Genomic DNA, 19,141 nt, shown 5'->3' with positions numbered 1-19,141 from the left:
GGCAGACCGATCTCCAGTGGTCTCCTTTGCATCCAAGGCATGGCCCATGGGGCCTCTTAGGGCAGTTCCTCTTGAGGTGGCCAAGACAGGCAGCTTTTGAAATGAAATTCCATGCTGGCCCTCATCACCACGCAGGCTTCCCTTGTGATTAAATCACATCTGAGATCAGATGGGCTTCATACTCCAGGCTTTCAAGCACTGCATCCTTCCTGTGTTTTTCTCTGTTTCTTCAGTATACACAGTACCCTCCTAGGCCAGAGAAGAGCTAGGCACATTCTCTCCTAGCCAGGCCCCACCTTCTCCCGGGAACCTTCTCTAGTATATTAGACTTTTTTCTGTTCCTGTAGCAAATATCTGAGTCTAGGTGCTTTGTAAAGAAGAGAGGTTGCTTTAACTCATGGTTCTGGAGATTCAAGAGCATGGGGCCAGCATTGCTCAGCCCTGGTGAGGTCTCCATGGTAGGAATTCAGGTGAGAGGTAGAGACTGTGTGGTGGGACAAAAAACAAGTGAGGTTCAGGGGCCAGCATCAGTCTTTCTTTTTTATTTTATTTTATTTTATTTTATTTTATTTTATTTTTGGTCTTTCTGAGACAGGGTCTCACTATGCAGTTCAGGCTGGCCTTGAGCTCACTTTGTAGCCCAGGCTGGTCTTGAACTCCCAACGATCCTCTTGCCTCAGCCTCCCAAGTGCTAGGATTACAGGCATGCACCACCATGCCAGGCTTCTTTTTTATTTTATTTTATTTTATTTTTAAATTTTTTTTTCTTTTTTCTTTTAAAGAGGAAAAAAACCCCAGAGTTTCAAAACAGGCTAATAAGAGGGTAACAATAACTAATACATTGCATACTGTTATCTCAGAGTGCAAGTTACAAGCATGAAATATTGTCTAAACAATATTAGCACAAACCTTTCTCTGTTGTGTATATATACATATTTTTTCCTTTTTTCTTCACTCCTTTCTCCCATCACAGTTTCTCTTTCCTTTTGAGCAGTTTCTTCCCACTTCACAATATTTATTGTATATTTTGGATCTTATTTGCTAGTTCAGTTTCTTATACTAGTGAGACAATATGATGTTTACACATGTGGATATAATGTATCTCACTTATGAGCATGGTCTCAAATTTCATCCATTTACCTATAAAAGTCTAAAGTTCATCCTTCTTTATGGCTGAGTAGTACTCCATTATATATAAAAAACTTTTTTTATCCATTCCTCAATTGATGGGCATTTGGGTTGTTTCCAAGATCTAGCTATTACAAATTGTGCTGATATAAACATGGGTGTACACATATTGCTGTGGTATGATGTTTTCAATTGTTCTGGGAAGACACCCAGAAGGGGAATAGCTGGGTCAAATGGGACCTCTAGTCCTAGTTTTTAAAGAAATCTCCACACAGATTTCCACAGTGGTTGTACCAGTCTACACTCCCACCAATGGTGGGACCAACACTCCCTGCCAACATTCGTTACCGGTTGATTTCTTGATGATAGCCATTCTTTCTAGAGTAAGATGGAACCTCAGGGTTGTTTTAATTTTCATCTCTTGAATGACCAATGATGTTGAACATTTTTTCATGTATTTATTTGTCATTTGTATTTCTTCATCTGAGAAGTGTATATTCTTCTCTGATGCCCATTTTTGGGTTAGGTCTTTGAATTTTGGGGGCCTGATATCTTGAGTTCATCATATGTTCTAGATATAAGCCCTGTGTCTGAGGAGCAACTGGCTATAATTTTTCCCACTCCTTGGGTTTTCTTTTCACTCTGTTGGTGATTTCTTTTGCTGTGCAAAGCTTTTTAATAAGGTGCAATCCCATTTGTTGATTATTTGTAGTATTTCCTGTGCAGTCTGAGTTTTGTTCATGAAGTCTCTGCCTACACCCATGTCTTCATGATTTCTGTTTATTTTTTCTTCCAGTAGATTTAGTGTTTCTGTTTTAATATTTAGATCTTTGACCCATTTCCAGCATCAGTCTTTCATTGCAACCACTCTCACAGTAACTGACCTGGTCCTGACAGAAGGACACCAGTTTCTTCTTGAGAGTGATGCCCCTGTGACCCAGTTGCTTTGCAACCGGCTCACCCCTTAAAGGCTTTACCACCTCTCACCACCATGCTGTGGACCAAGCTTCTAGCACATGAACTTTTGAGGAAGACACTCAAGCCATATTCTCAGTCCCTCTAACTCATCTTCTGTCTCCACTATTGCTCACCAGGTTCCAGCTATACTCCTTTCTTGCTCCCTAAGCTTGCTAGATATGCTGACTTCAGGGATTTAGCACATGCTGTTCCCTCTGCTGGAATGTTCTCTTGTGGCCCCTTCCTCATCTCTACAGGCTTTGCTCAGGTGCTGTCCAACTTCCCTGACTCCCTCCCTTTGCTCTTACTCTGTTTCTTACTCTCTCTGACATTTACCTCCCCTGACATATTATATAGTTTTTTATCTGTGTATTTTCTCTTTTCTGTGCTAGAATGAGTTCCAGGGGTGGCAGGGTTAGTAGAATTGAATTTTAAATAGAGCATCTCATGGGAAACTTCAGAAAAGATAGGTACCTTATGATGAAATGGACAAAGTTCTCTACAGTCTTTTGCCAGCCAAAGCACTGGTGAATTTCATGTCTGTTTCTTGTAGTTTTGAAAAATATCCAGGATGTGAACAGAAATTTGGATGTGACTAACATGGAACCTAGTGAAGGCAATTTTGTTTTTGTTTTCTGTTTTTTTGGTTTTTGTTTTGTTTTGTTTTGTTTTTTTCTGGTACCGGGAATTGAACTCACGACCTCGCACTTGCCAGGCAGGTGCTGTGGCGCTGAGCTAAATCCCCAGCCCCTTGAAGGCAATTTTGAAGCACAGAGTCTCACAGTTTCTCTACATACCTTTCTTAGGACTTAGTTCCAGCCAGAATTTAGGCTATTTGATAAGTGAAGGGATTTCTGTCTCATTCATGAGTGTCCATCCATCCAATTCCCCAGCAGGAGTGTTGAGGCTGCCTTCATTGGCAAGGGCACTATGCGCAGGCTCCATCAGCACTGTGGTGGAGGATAGATCTTTATACTCTGAAAACCAGACGAACAAGTGTCACGCAGGATGACGTGGACATGAGGTGGCAAGTTCTCTCACCCAGAGGAGAGTTAATGCCTTTCTGCCAGGAGATGGGCCTTAAAGGCAATTTTCCTCTTAATTAGTAGAATCCTTGACTTGCTGCACCCTCTGAGTAATTGGCGTCAGGAATGACTGAGAGCAGTGTGCACTTTTGTGTGGATCTGCAGGGCAAGTAGAACGGGTATTAGATGTAATTATGAACTGATTCTGATTAGCTCCAGGAAACTGGCCTCTGCCCGCCACCTTTGGAGGCTTTGATCAGGGAGCACTATTCAGGGCAGTGCCATCTTCAGCAGGTACATTCAGATCCCAGGCAGCAGCCTGGCCAGGTCACAGACTGGGTAGGATGCTTCCCAGGGGGAAGTGGGGCTGGGAGGAAAATGTGGATGGGAAAAGTTGTTTCTTTGCACTATTACTTGTTTTTTGAGCTGTATTTTCCTTAGATTTGTGGACCCAGTACCTGAATGTTCTCCTGGTGATGGACAATGAACGAATAAGCTCCGAGAACCACAATCTAATATTGGAAGGAGATGGGGCTGTGAACTCAGGCGGCCTGTGGGCTAGGCTTGATTCTGCCCCTCAAGGGATAAGTGACTACATGTGAGTCACTTTGCTCCTCTGGATCACTCAGCTTTTTTGTAGACTATGAACTGACTTCCTATTCTGAAGTTCAGGAAATCTCTAGAGAGGGGTCCCTAACCTATGTTTAGGACTAGTTGGTGAACTTGAGATTTTGTGCAATATTTTTTTAACAGAGGTATAAAAAGCAGTGGTGGTGAACCTACGGCATGCATATTATTGTGCTTTTCATTTAAGACAAAAGATGTTAATGAGTGAGTTGTGTTTTCCTAAATGAAAACCTCAGTATTCTGGTTTAATTGCAGCCTTGGCACTTTGGAATAAATAAATAGATTTTGAGTGCAGTTTGGGCACTCAGTCTCTAAAAGTTTCACCATCACTGAAGTAAAGCACAGAGATGTTAAGGGACTTTCCCACGGCAGCTGAGCAGTAGACTTAGGACTGAGTCTACCCGGGCTACAGTCTAACTCCTGAACCTATGTTCTTTTTTTTTGTCTTTTTGAGACAGTGTCTCACTAAGTAGTTCAGGCTAGTCTTGAACTCACTTTATAGCTCAGGCTGGCCTTAAACTCACAATGATCCTCCTGCCTCAGCCTCCTGAGTGCTGGGATTACAGGAGGGTGCCAGGATACCCTGCTGAACCCATGTTCTTAATCACTACTCCAGTCTCCCTTTATTCCTAATGTCCTTGCTTCTTAGATACTTGTCCTCTGGCACTTTGAAGAAGAACTATGAAGTTCTTCTATATTGTGGCATGTGGCTTTAATTCTTTTAGTTTTATTGCTGTATAATAATCCTTGGCACAATTATAGTGGAACTTATTGTTGTCCATTTTCAGTGGGTGGACCATTAGCTTCTCTTTATTTGGGGCTGCTATAAATCGTGCTGCTGTGAATGTCTTCGAACATGTCTCTTGGTCCATCTCTTTGGGTTAATACCTGGGGCAGAATTACTTAGTCATGGAGTTTGCTTATGTTCAGCTATAGTAGATATCACCCTCCAATTCTCTAAAGTGATTGTTATATCAATTTATCTTCCTGTTTGGGAGGAATTGTGAATGAGAGTTCTAGTTGCTCTTCATCTGTGCACACACTTTATATTATCATTTTGTAACTTCAGACATTTAGTAGGTATGAGTGGTCCTCCCCCTGGCTTAATCTGCATTTATCTGATAGCTAATGGGATTGGGTACATTTTCACTAGCTTTTTCATATACCTTTAATGTCTTTTAGTTTTTTACAAAAGAGATTAGGTTATATTTTATTCTTCAACTTATAGGCATTCTCTATATATTCTGGATTCTACTTCTATTTTTTTAAATTCTTCACAATAGCCCTGTGAGTTAAATGGCATTTTACACAGGCAGATACTGCAGTCAGAGAAGTTAAGTAACTTCAAGGATACTTGAACATTAGAGGATTAAAACTCTTCCTTCTTTCTAGTGGTTTATAATCTGCTTAGTTGGGGAAATAACATTCGGAGAACAATTAGCACATGGAGAGCAATTAGTAATATAAGCTAGTAAGAATTAATTTGGGTGGTGCAGACCATGAATAATAGCATAGTTAAATGATCAGAGTGAACTTCTTAGAGGAGGTAGGATTTACTCGAGGACTTTAAGGACAGTTATTAGTTGAGAAAGTAGAGAGGAAGTGGAAAAACATTTCAGAGAGGGTGAGTCACAAAAGCAGAGTTATGGAGAGGGAAGTAATAATACTACTAACCTCTGAGTAGCTTTGCATGGCTTTCCAGTTGGCTTATGCAGGACTACATCCCTTATGAAGGTGGGGACCATAACCGTTCCATTCACTGGGAATGTCCAGCGTCCACCATAGGTCCTGGCCCATAGCCATCGCTTAACGAATATATGTAAGTGAAGTGAAATAATTGATTCAATCCCAAAATTGTTTCTTGTCTCTTGCTTATTTAAGACAACTTCTTTTTATTTTCAGGTAGGAATATTCACTTAGATTTGAAGGTTGAATAAAAGTTGCTGAAAATGTCTCAGAGAGAAGGTATATAGTTAGAGTTTATATTCTGGAAGAGATACAAATTGCAGTGGAAGGATACTGAGCCTCCAGGGTAGAATGAAAAGGGACAGTGGGTATTGGTCTGCTAAGATAACTGTTTCTGGCTCATTACTAAGCTCCGAGAGCGCCGTTTTTTAATTAGTCTTTTCCTAAACCCCAAATAACTAGCTTATTTTTGGTTTTGATCAATGTCTTCAAGACACATCTTCATCAGAATAAAGAAAACAAATCAACAAAAGACATTGACTATCAGGTTATTATTAATTTTAATTCAGTAACCCTAGGAAACCACATGAGCAAGTGCTTAGTAGACTCATTGGATGACTGGTTACTTATGGAAGCTTCTTATGGAATTGTGCATACTTAAGAATTTTTATTTCAGCCATGGGAGCCACCACTCAAATTATTCTGATAGGTTATTTGAGTCAGAAGCTGGGTTCTGTCAGGAGTGGCATTTATAAAAGTCTGTGGAATGAATAAATGGATGGGTGAATAGCAGGCATAGATTCAGCTGTACTTGATCAAACAATTTGTGAATTTACATTAACCAGGTGCAAGAAAATCATAATTACCTTATGTTATGGTCATATCTGAAATTATTTTTTATTTTATCAAACAATAAAACAAAAATTCACAGCAAAATAGTAAGAGAATAACAATAGTTAATAGACCGTGTATCATTATCGTTGAACTAGTTACTCAGACTGCAAGACATTGGCAAAAAAGATTCTCACTTACAAGGAAGAAACAGGTATTAGCACAAAATTTTCTTTGCAGTGATCTAAAAGAAACTAGTACTATGGATGAAACAAATTAGCATATTTATGAAGATATTTCTAAAACAATGGAATAGGTAATTTAGAAACTCAAAGTATATAGATGAAGTTATTTTAAGGAATAAAATTCTAGGATATGCTTGAAATCTTTCTAGCAAATGTCAAGAAGCTAATTAGCATTTTATGATTAAGATAATATTGCAAAGTCTCATTACATCTACTGCTACATTTTAAAAGGCCAGTGAATTAGTTGAAGAAATTGGTACCTGGTAAAGATGTGGGAAGAATTATTCTAATTGTAGTGATAGGTGAATGATTTCACAGGAAAGTTCATTTTGGCATTTGAGAGCAGCCCCGATTGTTTCCAGGGCTTGGGCAGCTGATATTTGCTGTGGATCAGCAGGGTCCTCTTCATCAAGTGGAAACTCCCTGGTATACTGCTTGGCTCTGGCTGAAACAGTTACAGGTCCTACTGGGGCCAGATGCCCTTGACTGGGCATGATGCCTGGACCGTCTGACCTTGTTTTATGCTTGTTTGCCGCTGTATCATCTCCTCCCTCCTCCTTCCTTCCTTTGTTTTTTTTTCTTTTTGTGGTACCAAGGATGGAAACCAGGGTTTTGCATATGCTAGGCAAACATTTTTACTGCTGAGCTACACCCCACCCCTTTAAATTTTTTTACTTTGATGCAGGATCTCCTAAGTTGCTCAGGCTGGACTTGAACTTGCAACCCTTTTGCCTTAGCCTCCTGAGTTGCTGGGGTTACAGGCATGAGCCACCACCCCTGGCCTGCTGTATCTTCTCTTGCAGGCTCTGATATAGTGCACTGGATTGGATCACATCCCTCTGCGCAGAACAGGGCTTCTGGTCTGTCTGCATCCTTTCTTCAAGGCCTGGCAGAGGAATTGAAGAATCATAATTTTTCAAAATCATACTCTGACTTCGTTGGTCATCACTTTGTCCTGCTGGCTTGAAGAGACTTACATTCTTTTCTTCCAATGTTGCTGGTTCCTCTGCCTCAAGGTGTGTCTTGTGGAAGGGTGACTTGTCCTCTCCTGGACTTTTAAAGAGAATTTCCTGGATCTTTGGTGCTCTATCCTCTTCTTCGCCTTTGGTCGTTGGGCCCTGGGTCTTCAGCTGTTTTCTGCTGCCTCCCTTTTTGGGGAGCTGTGTTACAGTGAAGTTGGTATCCAGGCCTCCTGGGACTTCTGACTGCAGGGATTTTCGATTTTTGCCTTTTGTTGTGGACTTCTGTAACTCTAGGGGTCCACTGGGCTCCACAGCTGCATCCGGACTTTTGGTTCCTGTGCTGTGACTCTTGAGCTGTACTCTGGAGGGCTGTTCCTGTCCCTCTAGGAGGCGTACGCCTTCTTCCCTCACTAACACCACCGCTGCTTCCTGTGCCCTGTTCTCACCTGGCGCTCCGTGCTTCCAGAGATCTGGGCCATTAAGGTGACTTCCTTGCACAGACCCTTTGTGTGGGTGTGCCTGACTCTTGGAATCCCCTTGCACACGTAGTTTACTTGTCTCTGAGCTTCTGTCACCGTCCTCTGGAACCAGACTCTTGCGAGTTTCACAAGATCCCTTGCTATTCAGTGCAGTGGGGGCCTCAGGATCCTCCCCCTTGTAGCCGTCTTCCTCTCCAATTGCCTTGTCACAAGGCTTGGTGGCCCTGCTGTTTTCTCCTTCAGACTGCCGCTCAAGTGGAGCTGACTCTTGGGTTCTTTCTCTTGCTCCTGCTGTCCTTCTGGCAGCAGGGGTATTTTTGCTGTTCACAAATGCTGGTGCTGTACCCTCCTCAGTGTGTTTTACCTCTTCTGCTGGGGCTGATGTGCCTCCGGTTTTAGGGCAATTTTGATTTCTTTCTTCTGTGCTTAGATCTGGTGTCTCAGAATCTTTTTCTGCATCTTTTTGTTTGGATGATCTTTGGAGTTCCTGATCCTTTCTATCCTGTGTTTGGGCTTCCAGGACTGAAGGCTGAGTTTTCTTCTCACACTCTTTCTGCCATGCTGGTCCATGTGCCTCAAGGCCTCTACTTTCTTTCCTTTCAGCTCTAATATCAGGGGTTTCTGAAATATCTTTGTTATCACCTTGGGCTGGTAGGTCCTTTATTTCATGTTCTTTTTCCTGTGCTGGTGATTCTTGGGTATCAGATGTTTTACCATAATCCTCAGGTTCATCTCTATCCTTAGTCTCAGGTGATGTCCTATCAACATTCTTTCTTGGTTCTGGAGCCTCTGATATTCTGTCATCTTCAGGATTAGCTGATTTCTGTGTCTGAGATGGTTTCCTTGTAGCAGCTTCTAGTGGGTCAGCACACTCTGACCTGGGTTCATCTTCACCTTGCAGGGGTGGTTCTTGTGGTTTAGAGTGGCCTTTAATACTCTTTTCTGGTGCAGCTTCCTGATCTGGAGGCCTCTGCATTATTTCTTGTAGTTTTAAGTTTTCTTTCTGTTCTTCAAATCTGTCATTTGTCTTGCTACCACTTGGCCTCCTGACTGGTTTAGCTCCCTCTTTGGGGATTGGCTTTGCAGGACAGCTAGTCTGTTCTGATCCTGTTAATGGTTTATTTCTCTTAATTCTGGCTCTTTTGTCTTCTGTTGCTGGTACATCTTGAGCCACTTCTTGGCTCCGTTCAACTCCTTCCAGGTACTCAGATGCTTCTCTCGGCAGGTTATGAGTCTTGTCTTCCCTTGGGTTCACTTTATTGTTCCCAATGGCCTCACTTTCTTTGTGGCTGAGTTGGAATGATGATGCTATTCCAGAAGGAAGCAACACTTTTTCTTGAGTTGGCAGAGTTCCTGTCATTTGCTGATCATTTCTTGTGATTCCCTGAAGATGCACATTATTTGTCTTCCCCTTTTCTGACTTAGATTCCTTTCTTGGTTCTGAATTTAGTAATGATTGTATGTCAAGATAACAGAGGTTCAATAAGCTGAAGATTGCAAGAACAAATTCATCAAAATTGATGGTACCATCATTGTCAATATCCAGAAGATTCAGGTGTCTCTGCACAGCATGAATGACATGTGGCTGCATGAAAACACAGTGAACAATAGCTTATTCATATGTGGTCAAATGTCTTGCATGAATACCTATAAGAATTCTTTTATCCATTGGTGGTAGATATCAAACTCAGGGGCTTACTTATGCTAGGCAAGTACTCTACCTCTGAGTTACTTCCCCATCCTAAGAATCCCATTCCTCAAGAATGTATGAACTTCCTCAAATCAGTAAGAATTTATTGGCTCTTGGTGTCATTTCACCCGAGGGCAATGACTAAGGTGCATTTACACCACTTGTGAGCTGTAATTAGATGCATAGTGGTTTATGACTCCACTGAAAAGCCTACTTTGCTGAAGCAATAGTCCCAGTAATGAAAATTTCATTTGCTCGGGGGACTAAGTAACTGCATAGGTTAAGGAAATGATACTGAAATTTTTTTTCAAAAGTCAGCAAGTGCTGAGAACTGACAACCAAGTGTAAAATGGGCAAAGATCCCGATGCCTCTCTTTTGGGTTATGTGGAAGTGGTAAGTGGGGAAGAATTTCTAGAATTCTGTGAACACCTCACCTGAAGAAAGACCCCAATCTCGCCCTGAAGGAGCTGTTTCAACTCTCTGCAGGTCAGCGTCGCCTTGTCCTCATCCTCTCTGGCATACTTGTGGAATGCCTCAATTATGCAGAGGACAGCTCTCAGAAGCCCAGGCATCTTTACAAACTCAGGGGAGGCTGTGAGAAAGAAGAAAAATAGTTCATTTCCCAGCAGAGGTCCTGCAGGAAAGAGATACCAAGATTATCTTTTTTTTTCTGTTCCTACGCGAACTCCACTTGCATCAGCTGCTGTCTTAGAATACTGTATCTGAACTCCAGGAGTAATTTAGTTTTTCAGTGGACATTGTGGTAGATGAGCTGTATCACAGGTGTATATACTGCAGAAGAGACATTTCACCCTACCTTGCAGTAAACAGCAATATTCATGTGTTCAGACAACAGAAAAGTTTTCAGTAAATAGCAATATTCATGTGTTCAGACAACAGTTTATTGCAAGAAAAGTGTAAGTATTGCACTTACACTTGCACTGAAATGTAAGTATTGTGATGTACAGATGAAGCCAGGGAGGGGGCTGGGGATTTAGCTCAGAGGCACAGCGCCTGCCTGGCAAGCGCAAGGTAGTGAGTTCGATTCCTGGTACCAGAAAAAAAAACAAAAACAAAAACAAAACAAAACAAAAAAACCAATGAAGCCAGGGAGATCAGTCCTTCTGGAGTGCCCACCTGCTTACTTCCTATCTTGAATAGATCTAACCTCCTCTGCTAGGAAAAGAAGTGAACTCACTGGTAAAACAAAGTGCAGACTCCTCAGTCATTACCCATCATTTAAATGATTCTAGGATTTCTTTTTAATATAAATTTGAGTCTGTGTTTTATTAAATAATATTCATGTCTATGTCATCCAAACAGCTTATATTTTTTAGCAAAGAAAATGAAGAAATTCCATAAGAAAAGAATGCATTTTGGATGCCTGGATTCCCAGTTTAGTATTATGAACTGAGGCTGACTTAGAGTGTATTTTTTCTGAACCACTGTCACAACCTCATATTTAGGCAAAGCTGCAACTGAGATCCTGAGTATGCTCAAGCAGGTCATCTATGAGACTTACCTTATTCAGGAGCAAGAGCCAGCAGAATGTGTGGCAGCAGGCTGTGAGCCAGTGATAGATGCTGGAGCCTTTTATTGAGGTCCTAATTGCACACTTAAGAAGGAGACACCCTCTGGGTCTAATGACCTGATTCATCATCACCAACCCTATCTCCCCTCCTTGTTGGTTCCTGGCTTGTCTTATTTTTATTTCCTTTGTAAAGCAGCTCTCATCTTTAGCTTCTGACTCATTGAAAGGAGTGGTAAAGGAATTTCTTTTTACTTTTTTTAGGAATTTCTGTTTCATTTACTGGCTTTTGCACATTATAGTTTTGAGACATCTTCTGGGCTTCAGAGTGGTGGTTTTTTGTTTCCCTTTTTTTTTTTAACCTGAGGACACAATTACATTTCTATTTGGCAGGTCATAGGGCTGGTAGAGCCGCAGAGGTCATCTGATTCTGCCTGCAGGATGGCCTGGATTTGACCTAACCATGAGAGATGGGCGTCTAACATGTATTTAAAAATAAAGGCCCCAGTTAGTCATTGACAAAAGTGGAGATACCAGTTGATTCAGCTATTTTAATGTTGTTCTCCTTCCCCAGAGGCAGTTAGGGGAAAAATGTCTTGCTGGGTATGCAAAATCTTGCTTACTTACGATGTGCTACTTTAAAAATCTGCTTTTAAAAGGCATTTTTATAATGCAAGGAGCTTGAAATGAACATCCATATTGCTGTGTTCTCTCTATAATGGAGAAAGGGAGACATAAAAGCTGAGATGAGGACAGAAGTTGAATGTGAGATGCTGAATGGGAAAATGCTTTTGTTACCTCATAGATCTGAGTCTGTCTTAGTACAGCATTTTTGATAGGAGAATTAGATTCAGTGGTTTCCTTAGGTGTTTAACAGGACAGTAGAATATGTTTTAAAACACTTGTTCCTCTTTTTCAAAGGATGTAAGAAATATACAACCGATCATGGAAATGAGTGTAAAAGATAAAGACCAAATTGAAGAAGATAGAAAAGGTGGTGGTAATTAAATTAGAAAACTGAGGCTAAAGGATATATTGTTGAGCAGCCACCTTGTTCTGAGTTTCTAGATAATCAAAACAAGCACAAGATAACTGAAGAGGGGATCTGGGAGATCTACTCTGATAATTTACATCTATATACAGTTTCTCAGTATCTTCCTAAAAGGGGAGAAGACTTCTGCTGAGAATTGGGATTGGGAGCTGGGGATATAGTTCAGTGGCACAGAATCTGCCTGGCAAGCCCAAGTTCTGAGTTTGACTCCTAGTACCAAAAAAAAAATTGGGATTGACATAAGAGGGCCATCATCTTAATTCTGATTAGTTAACATCCCCCTCCCCCAGTACCAAAACTCTGCCAGTTGCTGGGGTATTGAGAGTTGAATAAATTATATATCTCTGCCTTGGAGCTCACAGGTCAGTCTTAAGAAGAAAATGCATATGTTTGGGCTGAACTGGAAAGAAAGACTTAGGGCAGAAATAAATAACTACATTTAAATATGAGAATGATTTTCATGGGTATGGAAGAGAAAGGAACTAATGTTCATCGAACACTCATGACATGTCAGGTGCTTTACATGGACAATCCTGGGCCCTTCTAGGTACTTGTTTTTCTCTGTTAACAGATAAGAAAGTTAAATCTCTTAGTTTAAGAGAGCAATTTGCCTATAGATGTTTACCTAGTAAATGGTAGAGCCAGGATTCAGAATTGAAATATCTCAGGAACCCATCTTTCAGCCCATCTCTTTCCATTAGCTTGAGTTCCTTATTCTGTGTAATGCCAGAGGATACAGCTAAAATTTAATGTTTAAGATTTTCTAGAAAGAAGACTATCTAATAAAGAACTTTCTGATGAGTAGTGTTGTCTGACCATATGTACTGTTCCTAAAGCAATGACATCTCTGTCACCAGAACTGTCCATGTAGAGGCTGGATCACTATTCATTGGCTGGGTTACAGGAGGAATTGTGCTGTGGGAAGAGATCAGACAGGGTCATAGTGAAAAGCACAGGACTCTCCCAACTTTAAATGTCGCTAGTATTTTGTTATAGACCCTATTTAAAAAGTCAGAGGTGGATCTTGCCCTATCTCTAAACAAAGTAAGGGCTGACTCCCAAGCTCATTTATAGGTCCTCCTACTTTTTCAGTGTTTACTTAAGATCATTTAATTAATGCCCATGTGCTGGGTGGGTAGTGACTCAGAGGGATGGCAGAAGATGGAAGAAGATTGCTGTCTATCTTGTGTTTTATCTAGATTGTATTTAAACTGTAGAAGAATAAGCCAGAAACAACTCTAGCAGTACCAAAGAGAAGACCCTGATTCCCCTTTCTTTTGCTTCTAGCAGATATTTGGAAAAATCCCTCTTTGATGTTACCTCCTCTCTAATATTATATGTGTATGATACAGAAACGAGTGGGAAAGGAAGCAAAGAAAAAGAAAGAGCACAATGAAAAGAGGTTGATTATAATAGAACTATCTTTAAGAGCCTATTACTTCTCACAGGTCACAACTAAAGTCTTAAATTGAGGGTTCTGATGAAACCCATATGATGGCTACTTTGTGAAAGAATGGCCAATAAATCATTTTTTTGGTTATTTTAAAAATATTTCAAATTCCTGAATTTTTTTTATTTGAAAGAGAAAAGAACAAAAACAAAATAATGAAAACAAAGACAAAAACAAAACAACATAAAACAGCAAAAATGACACAGAATTTTAAAACAAGATGATAGGAAATTAAGAATGGCTGTTGTGTTACATATTGTTATCTCAAAGCAGTTGCTCAGATTACTGGATATAGGGATGCAGGATTGATCAAACAATTAAACATTAACTGTTACTTTCAATAGACCAATAGAAATGAGTAGTACAGTTATTGTAGTTATCATATATATATATTTGCTTCCTTCTTTCTTTCTTTTTCTTTTCCTTCATCCCAGTTGTTCTTTCCTTTTGAGCAGTTTGTTTCCCTTTCACATTATCTATTGTACCTTTCAGATTTTATCTACTCTTTCAGGTTCTTACACTAGGGAGACAATATGATGTTCACACATGTGGGTCTGATTTATTTCACTTATGAGTATGGTCTCTAGCTGTATCCATTTACCTATAAAAACCTCAAGTTTATCTTTCTTGATAGCTGAGTAATACTCCATTGTATAAAACCACCACATCTTTTTTATCCACTCCTCAGTTGATGGGTATTTGGGTTATTTTCAAGATTATACTATGACAAGGGGCTGGGGATTTAGCTCAGCAGCAAAACACCTGCCTGGCAAGCGCAAGGTCGTGAGTTCAGTTCCCAGTACCGGAGAAAAACCAAAAAAAAAAAAAAAAAAAAAAAAAAAAAAAAATACTATGACAAATTGTGCTGTTATAAACATGGGTGCACATATATTGCTGCAGTCTGATAAAAACTGGCTTTCTATATGCTAAAGATGAAAACTAGACATGTCTATCACCATGCACTAAACTAAAGACATAATGGATCAAAGATTTAAATATTAAAATAGCAACAATAAATCTACTGGAAGAGAAAGTAGGTCAAAATCTTGAAGATGTAGGGGTAGGCACAGACTTCATCAACAAAACCGAAACTGCGTGGGAAACACTTTAAAGAATCAACAAATGGGATCTCATCCTATTAAAAAGCTTTTGTACATCAAAAGAAATCACTAATAGAGTGAAAAGACAACCCATAGAGTGGGGAAACATTTTAGCTAACTGTCCCTCAGACAAAGGACTTATATCTAGAACATATAAAGAACTGAAAAAAAAAGACCCCCCAAATTCAAAGAGCCATTCCAAAAATGGGTATTTGAGATGAATAGATACTTCTCAGATGAAGAAATAGAAGTGGCAAATAAATATATGAAAAAATGTTCAACATCATTAGTTGGGGCTGGGGATTTAGCTCAACAGTACAGCGCCTGCCTGGCAAGCACAAGGCCATGAGTTTGGTTCCTGGTACCAGAAGAAAACTCAAAAAGAAAAAAAAAATCATTAGTCATTTGAGAGATGAAAATTAAAACAACACTGAGATTGCATCTTACCCCAGTAAGAATGGCTATCATCAATAAATCAATCATCAACAAATGTTTGAGGGGCTATGGGGAAAAAGAAACACTTCTCCACTGTTGGTGGCAATGTACACTGGTGACACCACTTTAGAAATCAGTCTGGAGATTCCTCAAAAAATTATTATTAGAGGTCCTATTTAACCCAGCTGTTCCCCTTGTGGATATTTTCCCAGAAGAATTAATAAATCAATTTTTAATGTTTAAAATACTGGAAAATTTAGCAACAAAGTGATGGCTTCAGCTTATATTTATATTTTTATTATTTAAAAAGATTATCATAAAAGTCATAGGAGTTTGCTCAGAGCCAATGTATATTCTTAATGTTCCTCCTCAGATTCTCTAAAATAAAGTATCAATGTATAAAAAGAAATAATACTAGAATTATGAAGAGAGCTGGAGGAGAATCATATCTGTGAAATTTCACTACAGGTATAGAAAGTGGGAAGTGGATAGTTCAGTGTGCATGTTGGACTCAGCTGGAGAAAGGCACAAGCTGGCCTGTGTTGAGGGCATGGGAGTTGAAGTAAACCTGACTGCCAGATGTGTGAAGTGGCTGAGCCGTGGCTGAGCTAGAGGTCGGTGAATTCCTTGGGACTAGAGCAAAGCCAGTCCAGCAAGTATCTGGCCTTGGTGTTCCTCCCTGTTAACTATAGCGCAGATAGCTCTGAGAATGTTTTGCTTTGAATATTCTCAGCAAAACACTGAGACCTTGCACTTCTGACTCTGTCAAGTACTTCCTCCCTCTTTACTGTGTGTAAATAAACATGCAAACCATGCTACTTTGTCACTTCTTCTCCATCAGAGGGGCCAGGTCTCACTCAGTCTCAGCTTACTTTTATTATGTGTCTAGTTTTTTCTTAACCTACCATTGTACCCCCTCAGGACCCCGCTGGCTGCATAGGTCGTGGCAGCCAGAACCTGGAGAAGGGCTTGACTCAGAATTAGCAGGTGTGGTAGAAGTGAATGAGAAGTGAGGCTACAAATAGGAACAGTGACAGAAGGTTTGTACAAAGGGCATATTCAGTGGTCTCTATTTCCTTCCTTCACTTGACAGCATAGAGCACAGACTTCTGGGCATTGACTACCTAAACTCCCTAGCAAAATCTCAAGTGACTCTTCCCTAAAGAAATTGAACAACCTTCCTAGAAATGCTAAATGGAATCTTCTTGAAGGCAGGACTGTGTCACCAGTTAGGAGACAATCTAGACTGTAGTACATGTTCTAGCAATATTTGTTGACCAGCTAAAAGATTGACCAAGAGATAAGGTGTCTACTATAGATGGTGCTCCACCTATATTGGTGCTGCAGGAAAACTATCTCTGTTATAGCACTTGGGGGCATGGAGAGAATCTGCAGCCTGCAGCCATTTAGTCATACTACCGTACTTGTTGGCTTCAGGACTTCTCAAGACTGGTACTTGTTGCATTTTGATGAAAATATTGTTTCAGCTCTGGGCACTTGCTTGGGATTCATTGCACTTTCTAGATCTTGTATGAGTCAAAACATTGCCCTGAAATAGAAGACTGTTTCCTCACTCATCACTTGCTCACCACTGGGCACCTCTGTCTCCCAATGACACAGAGGTAGATGTGACAGTCTCAGGGTAGCTTGTGAACAGTACTGAACCCTCACATGTTTGTCTTGTACCTTTGTTGCCAATCAGTTGAAGATTCTTTTGCTCAATTCAGATAGAAATCACGAATTGGCAAAGTATAACTCAGCTGGTCAACCTGATGCCACAAGTTGACACCAGTTAATACTGGATGCCAACAGTAGACACTGTTGGCTGCTGGTCTCTGCCACTGCTGGCTGGTGCTGTTTGACACCAGCTTGTGCCAGATGCCATCAGGAGACACTCCTAGGTGATGTTCTCTGTTATTGCTTCATTGGCAATAACATCAGTAGATCTTGGGAAAACTTCAGCAATGTCTTAGTTACTTTTCTTGTTGCTGAGACAAAATACCCAACACCCACAAGTTAAAAGAGGAAAGATTTATCTCAGTTCATGTTTGTAGAGGTTTCAGTCCGTAGTTGGCTGGCTCCAAGGCAAGGTGGCATGGCAGAGGGGCATCACAGGACCAACAGTTCATGCGAGGGAAGGCAGAAGGCAGCAAGCAACAAAGCAGCTATAAGCAAGACTGCCTATCCCCTTTATGCCATTCAGGGTAGAACCCTTTTTGGTAGTGCCAGCCACACCTAGGATGGGACTTCTGTCTTCAGTAAATCTATTCAGCCACACCAAAATTATGCTGATTTCAATCAATGGACTAATTTAGTAACACACACCCTTCAACCCAGCATCGCACCCCTAGATCCAAGCAGCTCTGACAGTCTCCACCCAGGAGCGCATGAGGCTTTGCAGGAGCATCTAGATACATGCCACAACAAGGGATAACAGCTCCTAGTGTTTATTGCTCTTTCTTTTAAAATTATTGCTCTCTCTACACTATTCAGGATAAGAATCTCCAGTGGATTTACAAGACCTTCTGAGTCCACACTACTCAGGAAATAAACCACAAGTAGATTTACAGAAGCACCAGAGTTCTTTAACACAACCTGTGCTATTGCACGGAGTGGTCAGTGTAAGGGAAGTATTTACTTATAGCTTATATATGATCCATTTGTTGATTTTTGGTACTTTATCTTGTGTCTTTGGGATTCCGTTCAGATAGTCTTTTCCTACGCTTATGTCTTCAAGAGTTTTACCTGTTTTTATCTTTCAGCAGATCAAGAATTTCCATTTCTCTGTCTTTTTTAGAGGCTTTGGAAGGATTCATTACATAGAAATTTTAGGACAGAGTTAAGAGGGGAGTATTGTGATGTGAAATGCTGCACATTTGGAACTGAGAATCTGTGTGTTTTAGGTGATGGAAATCTGTGGTCTTGGTTTAGTGTGTGTGTTGGGGGGACTATCACAGAAAGATAATGGAAGTGGGAATCTTTGTGTCTTTTTGGTGGTGGAAACATATGGTCTTTACTAATCTGTAGTCTTGGTCTTGGATTTGTGGGTGGGGGAAAATGACCCACTTGTAGTAAGATAATGACCTATTCATAGGGGAAATCACAATTTACAGATGAATAAGTGATTTATTCACAGGTAAAAGAGGCCCATTTCAAGTAAAAAGGGAATGAGTGAACCCATTAGCAGGTATAAGGAACTTCCCAGGTTCCTTAGGTGTTGTGGGACAAAGGAAAAAAAAGTTAAACTGGGCTTCTGTTCGGAAGCTGCAGATTTTAATTTTAAAATTATGATTTTCTTTGTCCACTTCCTACCAATTTTTTATTTCTTCTATACTACCTCATTTCCCCCACCTCTGAGACTATGATCACTTTTTCTTGTGGGGTCAGTGGAAGGACCAAATATCTGTCTTTGTGCAGCTGTTTCAGGCCAAAGATGGGCATTGATGCTGCCTAGCCAGGGACCAAGAGTCTCACCTTAACTAATGTAAAGGAGAGAAAGGAAATGAGATTTTCTGTTTGACAAATGGTCATCTTTTGATAGTCTAGAAAAGCAGACAAAGATGTTAGCAAATCATTGCTGCTTAAACTTTATCTTATAATCTTTCTAAACAGGCCAGGGTCAGAAATTAGCGGTAATATTAATGGGAATATTAAACTGGGCATGGTGGTGTATGTTTGTAATCCCAGTTGATATAGGAAAATAGAAACTTCCAACCTGAAAGGTATCTGGGACAAGTTTGTATTCTCTAAAATTGAAGGATGAATTTTAGGAACAATGGAGGTTAAGAACAGAATATATTTATTAAGGGAAAGAAAGCTTCTGTCAGAGAGAGAGAGAGAGACAAAATGGGGCTCCTGAGTGGGTTGCCCAGGGGACCCGTCTTTTCCAGGGATTTTCTTTTTTAATTTTAAAGAGTAAAAGAAGGATAACATAATAATGGGGGGG

At 40.4% G+C, this 19,141-nt stretch overlaps 1 protein-coding gene across 1 annotated transcript; it reads right to left on the bottom strand.

Annotated features, from left to right (window-relative positions):
- Positions 1-2,916: 2,916 nt before the first annotated feature.
- On the bottom strand, positions 2,917-10,203 carry Tchhl1 (trichohyalin-like 1). Its single transcript, XM_005414583.1, has 3 exons — positions 10,066-10,203; positions 7,275-9,525; positions 2,917-3,062 (listed from the first exon to the last, which is right to left on the bottom strand). Exons 1-3 carry the CDS (start codon positions 10,201-10,203, stop codon positions 2,917-2,919), a joined length of 2,535 nt encoding a protein of 844 aa, XP_005414640.1.
- Positions 10,204-19,141: the final 8,938 nt, after the last annotated feature.

This window comes from Chinchilla lanigera, unplaced genomic scaffold, assembly GCF_000276665.1.
Source record: "Chinchilla lanigera isolate Chin_1 unplaced genomic scaffold, ChiLan1.0 scaffold00188, whole genome shotgun sequence".
Lineage (NCBI taxonomy): Eukaryota > Metazoa > Chordata > Mammalia > Rodentia > Chinchillidae > Chinchilla > Chinchilla lanigera.
The sequence above is the reverse complement of the archived record's forward strand: the minus strand, read 5'-3'. Positions and strand labels throughout refer to the sequence as shown.